General features: G+C 51.2%; 1 protein-coding gene across 1 annotated transcript; it reads left to right on the top strand.

Annotated features, from left to right (window-relative positions):
• The first annotated feature begins 4,478 nt into the window (after window positions 1–4,478).
• On the top strand, window positions 4,479–6,054 carry LOC123130712 (putative GEM-like protein 8). The gene is made up of 2 exons (XM_044550528.1): window positions 4,479–4,992; window positions 5,147–6,054. The coding sequence occupies exons 1-2, from the start codon at window positions 4,737–4,739 to the stop codon at window positions 5,599–5,601; spliced, it is 711 nt and encodes a 236-aa protein (XP_044406463.1). The 5' UTR covers window positions 4,479–4,736; the 3' UTR covers window positions 5,602–6,054.
• Window positions 6,055–6,873: the final 819 nt, after the last annotated feature.

Below are 6,873 nucleotides of genomic sequence, written 5' to 3'. Positions count from 1 at the left end.
TTGTTCTCGAACCCGTAGGGTCCGCACGCTTAAGGTTACGATGACAGTTATATTATGAATTTATGCATTTTGATGTACCGAAGTTTGTTCAGAGTCCCGGATGTGATCACGGACATGACGAGGAGTCTCGAAATGGTCGAGACATAAAGATTGATATATTGGAAGCCTATGGTTGGATATCGGAAGTGTTCTGGGTGAAATCGGGATTTTACCGGAGTACCGGGAGGTTACCGGAACCCCCCGGGAGCTATATGGGCCATGATGGGCCTTAGTGGAAAAGAGAAGAGGCAGCCCTTCATGGGCCGCGCGCCCCTCCCCTCCCTTGGTCCGGATAGGACAAGGAGAGGGGGCCGTCCCCTCTCTCTCTATTCCCCCCTCCGCGAATCCTATTCCAACTAGGATTGGGGGGGGGGAATCCTACTCCCAGAGGGAGTAGGACTCTCCTGGCGCGCCTCTCCTAGGCCGGCTGCACCCCCCTTTAGTCCTTTATATACGGAGGCAGGGGCACCCCAGAGACACACAAGTTGATCCACGTGATCATATTCTTAGCCGTGTGCGGTGCCCCCTTCCACCATAGTCCTCGATAATATTGTAGCGGAGTTTAGGCGAAGCCCTGCTGCAGTGGTACATCAAGATCGTCACCACGCCGTCGTGCTGACGGAACTCTTCCCCGACACTTTGCTGGATCGGAGTCCGGGGATCGTCATCGAGCTGAACGTGTGCTAAAACTCGGAGGTGCCGTAGTTTCGGTGCTTGATCGGTCGGGCCGTGAAGACGTACGACTACATCAACCAAACGCTTCCGTTGTCGATCTACAAGGGTACGTAGATCACACTCTCCCCTCTCGTTGCTATGCATCACCATGATCTTGCGTGTGCGTAGGAAATTTTTTGAAACTACTACGTTACCCAACAAGGTCCATGACCCTACCCTAGGTACATAGCTTCATCACTTCCCCTAAACACCTATAAAGCATCTCTCCCTTAAAAAAGAACCTATAAAGCATCTCCAACGCCGACTCTTAAACCGTCCGCACATGTTCAGACCACGAAAGCCATCCAACGCGCCCCTGTATCGGTCCGGACGCAATTGCTCTCGCAAAGTGGAGGGTAGACTCCGACACCCCAGGCCCACTAAATCCACCCTCCCTGTCCCATTTCACTTCACCCCCTTGCTTTGCATCCACAACCTCCATCTCCGCCGCTGCTGTATCTCTTCGGCCGCCACACATGCATTGTTGTACGTTCGCCACCAGCACCGACACACCCACTCGCCTTTTACGACGGCGCTGTCTACCCTGGAGCCATTTGTACCCATGTACACTCCGATCCACCACCCTGTTGACGACCTCCATGGCGGCCACCACGTCTGGCAGGTGTTCGGTCAAATCCCATTGAGCTTATTTTCGGACGCCATGTCGTTTTTTCAGAGGAAGAAGGATGGCGGGGTACTCGCCATGAAGGATGAGTTGTTGTGTGATGTGTGGTTGGTCATATCCGCGGATTTCGTAGGCAGGAGCAGAGGGGGGACATTCTGCCAGGAAGTGCATTGAATCGTTTCATGCATGAAAGCACATTGCGCCCTACGACATACACATCATCCATGATCGCAATGTGAGGTCGTTATCGTATCGATGATACGCCATTTCAGGCCATCGTCACCAAGTTTTATCACGTAGTTGCTTAGCTAGAAGCAATTCATTCACTCAATATTGCTCTACATATTGTGTAGCCCTTACACGCTGCTATCATGTACCACAAGACAGAGGGACGACCATTTACGTACACACTCTTGGATGAAGTTGAAGGGGCAGTGTGTGTGGGACGACATGATCCGTTGAAAAACTTGTTGGACATCGAAGTTGAGACACTAGACTTATGTGCAACTATGTATGGATGATTTGTGCTATTTTCTTTTAGAACATTGATGAATATTAGCCGGTTTGCATGAATTTCGTCTGCTAAGTCGAAACCCGGCTTGAAATGGATGCAGGCAGCGTTGGATGGCGGTCTCAGGCATCCGTGTCTGTGGACTGGTCCCCCCCTCTTGCTGTCCGTGCATGCATGCGGGAGGAAATTTGCGGGTCGGCATTGGAGATACCCTAACTCCTCAAATAATTCATCCTTTTGCGAAGTTAAAACACTACATCTAATATAATTAAAACACTCTATTTAAAGGACTAAAACACTAACTTGAGATAAAGTTGCATTACAAAGTGGTTACATAAGGGTAGAAAAGTCGATTATTGACTTTTTTAAAACTAAACTAATGAGTTTTTTTGGCTTGGGAGAAGGGCTAGTTGTTCCCACCACCATCACAGAAGGGCACATGCATACGTGACAAGTTCACTCGTCATCCAGGCACGACCGTTTGACGGTCCAACGACCAATCTTCATCAAGGTCGGGGACATCATATTCAATGGGGCAAGGTTCAACATGGTGCGAGTCGTCTCAGTGAATGACACTATCTTCATGTCAAATGCACGCCATCTGATGGATTGCCTCTACGCTATCAAACACACTTGTTTCTCCTCGTAATGGAGCCACACGCCATGGTCCCTCTCAGCCTTTAACTCCTCCCCGACACCGGTGTGCTTGAAGATTTCATCAGACAGGCAACCGATGTGTAGCGCTCATCCCAAGCCTCCTTAACAATGAGCCGATAGGGAGCACATAGTGGCTGATATGAGCTACGTGGCAATCTCTCTTATATCCTGCTCATACTGGGTCTGCACGTAACCGCGCTGGATATCCCACACAATGGAATGTGTTTTGGGATTCCAATTCGGGTGCTCATTGAGGGCATGATCTCATGTGCAACCTCGAGTGCATAACGTCGATCCTCGTCCTCCTCGGCGGTGAGGGCGGCCCCCTCCTCGTCCACCATCTACTCCTCATCCTCCGAGGGCGACACCTAGTCCAATTGAGGGGAAGCGACATGGCGACGGGAGTGAAGTGGATGCTGACTTGCTGAGGGTTGATCAGGCGAGCTATTCGGACATGGCGACAACCATTTTATAACCGTGGGCAGTGGGCTGCGAAAAACATGGTGGGCTCGATATGGAGCACGCTTCACAAATTATCACAGCCTAACCAGATTGACATTTTGGGCAAAATCGCCGTATCGACGGTTATTATGCCGACCAGACTGACACGATGGTTGTAAGATTCAATCCTATGAATCAAAAAGCTATGCAAAAAGTTAAACTCTTTAATAATGGTTCAAAAAAAAGTTTAAAGTTAAACCAAAGAGGCCCTTATGTGGAAATGCAGATGCTCTAATACTTTGGTTTGGAGCCCGCATTCCATTCAGGAACAAAATAATCTTAACTACCCCATTCACGAAGAAAAAAAATATGTCCTAATTCACGTAGTAGTATCTTAGGAATACATGCATGCGCAAGCACAGGTTGCACGAACATGGATGTTTACCCAACCGAGCAAGGAAACGAAGAAGTGACAGCACCCTTTGGAAAAGGAAAAAAATATACAAAAGGAGGCCGTGAAAGTAAAAACCAACCAGCAAACAATTACCAGTCGATTCGCTGCAGCGGATATGGAGCCGACGAACCAACCAGCGGCGCTGTCCGACACGCAGAAAAACAACCGCGAATGCGCGGGGCGCGTGGTGACTCGGCGCGTAGTCGGACGCGGCGCTGGCGAAGCTACGGGGAGCAGCTAGTGACCGGGGCCTCCGTGGCCATAGCCATAGCGAAGCAAAGGCGAAAGCACGAGGAGAGGGACGGTGCGGCCGAATTCATGACGCTTCTAGCTTTGCGCTGTGTGTATGCAGCGTAGGCCATGGCGGTTAGTTAACGGCCCTTGGTGGCGCCGGTAGGGACGACCCCGTCGGCCTCGTCAAAGGCGTCGTCGTCCACTCGCCCGCCCCCCGTGCTTTCCGGTCACGGCCTTTGGGGAGCCATGATTTTGATCCGATGCGGATCTAGGTGTGCCCCCGTCCGTCTGACTCATTCAGGCCATCGACGTTTGCTGTAGCCTTGTAGGTGTAGGTTCTTCTGTCTGCATCTCCGTGGATTCCTTTCTCTGTCAATGCCACTGACTGACGGTGTTCCCAGGTTCGTGTTCTGTTTGCGTGCAAAAACGGGTACCGCCAATCGGCTTGCCGGCCACAGTGCTGGGATCGGCCATTTGGCCCAATCTCGTCAACTCTGCCAGATACCGAACTGGTCGAATGCATCATCCTGCATGCGGATTGAGGTATGTTTGCGTGGAGCACATAATGCATATGCACTTAACTGAACCGGCTGGACGAGTCGGAGACTTTCTTCCGAGGAGAAAAGGCTCCCTCCGTGCGCGAAAACACAAACGGATGACACACCGAAAAGCAGCGGCACGCGGCGGGTCCCATGGCCTCGCAAAGTTAGGTAGCCACCGGGCTCTTTTTCCAGCGCCAAGCCTACTTTTTATCATGATGAGGGGATGAGGACTGTTGCATCCATTCTCAATTCACAATTCCAAAGTGCGCTCGCTCGCGGAATTACTATACTATACCATAACATATTCGTATAGTGTAGACCGCCAGCCGGGCCACCAAGCCGGCCTATAAAACCGGCCCTCCCCCTTCTCAATTTGGACCTGAGCTTACCAGCAACAACAACCACCGCACATTACTTTCGGCGCACCGACGACGCAGAGCAGGAGACGGAGCAGAGCGGTTGATTGGAAGAAGCGCGAGGGATTCCTTGCTTGCGAGCTGGGTCGATCGATCGGTAGCGATGGAGGGGTCAACGAGTCAGGATCATGTGATTGGGATCCCGGTCAACAGCACGGCCTACGGCATAGAGGAGCCCGACTTCGTGGAGGTGGAGGAGGCCATCACCCCCCCTGATCATGGCGGATTCGTCTCCGGTTCGTTCCAATCTATCAACAACAACGACGGCGATTCCAACCGCTCCACGGCCACCGATCGCGAGCAGACCAGCCAAGTCCGCAGGAAGAGGGGAAAGATCGCCCAGGGCATCAAAGAACACGGTAAGTAATTACCGATAGTATTATATTTTCTTGTTTAATTCAACACGGAACGCCAACCAATCAGAAAGAAAATTGATTTTCTTTCTTCTTGGTCGTACCGTATGCCTTTGGATTGTTAGACTGATGAAGTCGTCCTTGTTCCCAACGTATGCAGTGACTCTGGGGCCAAAGCTGTCGGAGACGGTCAAGGGGAAGCTCACGCTGGGCGCCAGGATCCTGCAGGCCGGCGGCGTCGAGAAGGTGTTCCGGCAGTGGTTCTCCGTGGACAAGAACGAGCGGCTGGTGAGGGCGTCGCAGTGCTACCTGTCCACCACGGCGGGTCCCATCGCCGGGATGCTCTTCGTCTCCACGGAGCGCGTCGCCTTCCGCAGCGACCGCTCGCTGGCCGTGGCCGCCCCCGACGGCGCCAAGCTCCGCGTGCCGTACAAGGTGACGATACCGCTGCGCAAGGTGCGGCGCGCCGTGCCCACCGAGAACAAGCACAAGCCGGAGCAGCGCTACATCGAGGTGGTCACCAACGACGGCTTCGAGTTCTGGTTCATGGGCTTCGTCAGCTACCACCGGTCGCTGCAGCACCTGGAGCAGGCCATTGCGCAGGCGCGGCGATGACAACGCGCGCGCGGCCGGCGGCCGGCCGGCCGGAGATCGTCCCTGCACACGCCTTGTGTTTTGTGCCTGTAGTACGTTGTTTAGATGGTGCTAGGATCTGTGTATGTGTAGGTTAAGTTGTTACAAGTGCTACAACATGTCGTTGTTATGCCAGTGCATGGCGGCTGGTGATGGATGTTTTCGGGGTTGGGGAAGATGAACTTCACGAGCAAGCTTGGGAAAGGAATGGTTTGGTGGGAGCGGCAAATGATAGCCTTCATTCGTATGTGTGCAGTGCAGTGAGCAAGTTTTAGATATCCATTCTTTCTTCTACAGTAAAACATGTATAGTACGTATTTGAGATAAGTGATCGTCTTCCTGACGGCGTACATAACTGGCATTCCATACGGTCAGTTGCAAAATCATTCCGTGATCTCAGTCACTATATGAGATTGTTTGCACTGAGATCTTCAACTTGGCCTGCAGGACAGCAATATCAGTATCATATAGGAGTATTACACAGCACCTGTAGTTCCATAACATTCTGACATTGAAGAAGATATCGAGAGGATACTGTAGTTATGGTAGTGATTTATTGCTTGCAGTTGATGTCTGAAGAATTCCGACACTGAAGGTGTTAATGACATATCGATATCTAACTGTTCAAGTACGTAGCATTTGCGGAACAATCTCCACCACGCATCTCACTGAAAGAGACTGAATTCAGTCCTCTGCTTCCAAACGAAGACCCAGTCCGAACTAATCAGGTTGCTGGATTGCTTTGACAAATAAACAGCCCATGCTTGCCAACTAGACATGAGAAAAAAAAAACCCAACATTAGGTAGGATATACAGAAAGAAAATGTGCAACAACATCGATCGCTGACCGGCACAATCGACTAATAACTTGCAAACTAAGCTTTCAGTTTTCACTCGTCAGTACCAAGTATTCCGCCATTCTTATCCACCTAGCAATCATATTTTACTCGCAGCAGAAATAAACTAAACAGTAATACACAGATAGGGATGAATCGGTCCGACTGGAGATCCATCCCTTGACTCAGCCAAAGCCGGCCGTGCATGTCCATGGACCTGCAGTGTTCTATCTAACCTTAGCTGCGAAGCGCCCAATGGCAGGCGATCTTTGGTTTGGGGGCCAAGGAGGAGGAGGGATATGCACTTGTGGCTTTTGCATCTGCCTTTGTTACAGTTATTTCCCTTCCATGTTTGGCTCAACAATTTGCTTTCACCTGCCGGATTGGACCATCCGATAGTGCCATTTTAGAATCTTCA

The sequence above is a fragment of the Triticum aestivum genome, chromosome 6A (assembly GCF_018294505.1).
Source record: "Triticum aestivum cultivar Chinese Spring chromosome 6A, IWGSC CS RefSeq v2.1, whole genome shotgun sequence".
Lineage (NCBI taxonomy): Eukaryota > Viridiplantae > Streptophyta > Magnoliopsida > Poales > Poaceae > Triticum > Triticum aestivum.
Note: the sequence above shows the minus strand (reverse complement) of the source record. Positions and strands in the feature narration are given on the sequence as shown.

Coding starts and splice junctions, on each gene's coding strand:
- LOC123130712 (XM_044550528.1), top strand. CDS start 4,737: ATGGAGGGGTCAACGAGTCAGGATCATGTGATTGGGATCCCGGTCAAC. Junction 4,993..5,146: donor CCAGGGCATCAAAGAACACG/GTAAGTAATTAC, acceptor CAACGTATGCAG/TGACTCTGGGGCCAAAGCTG.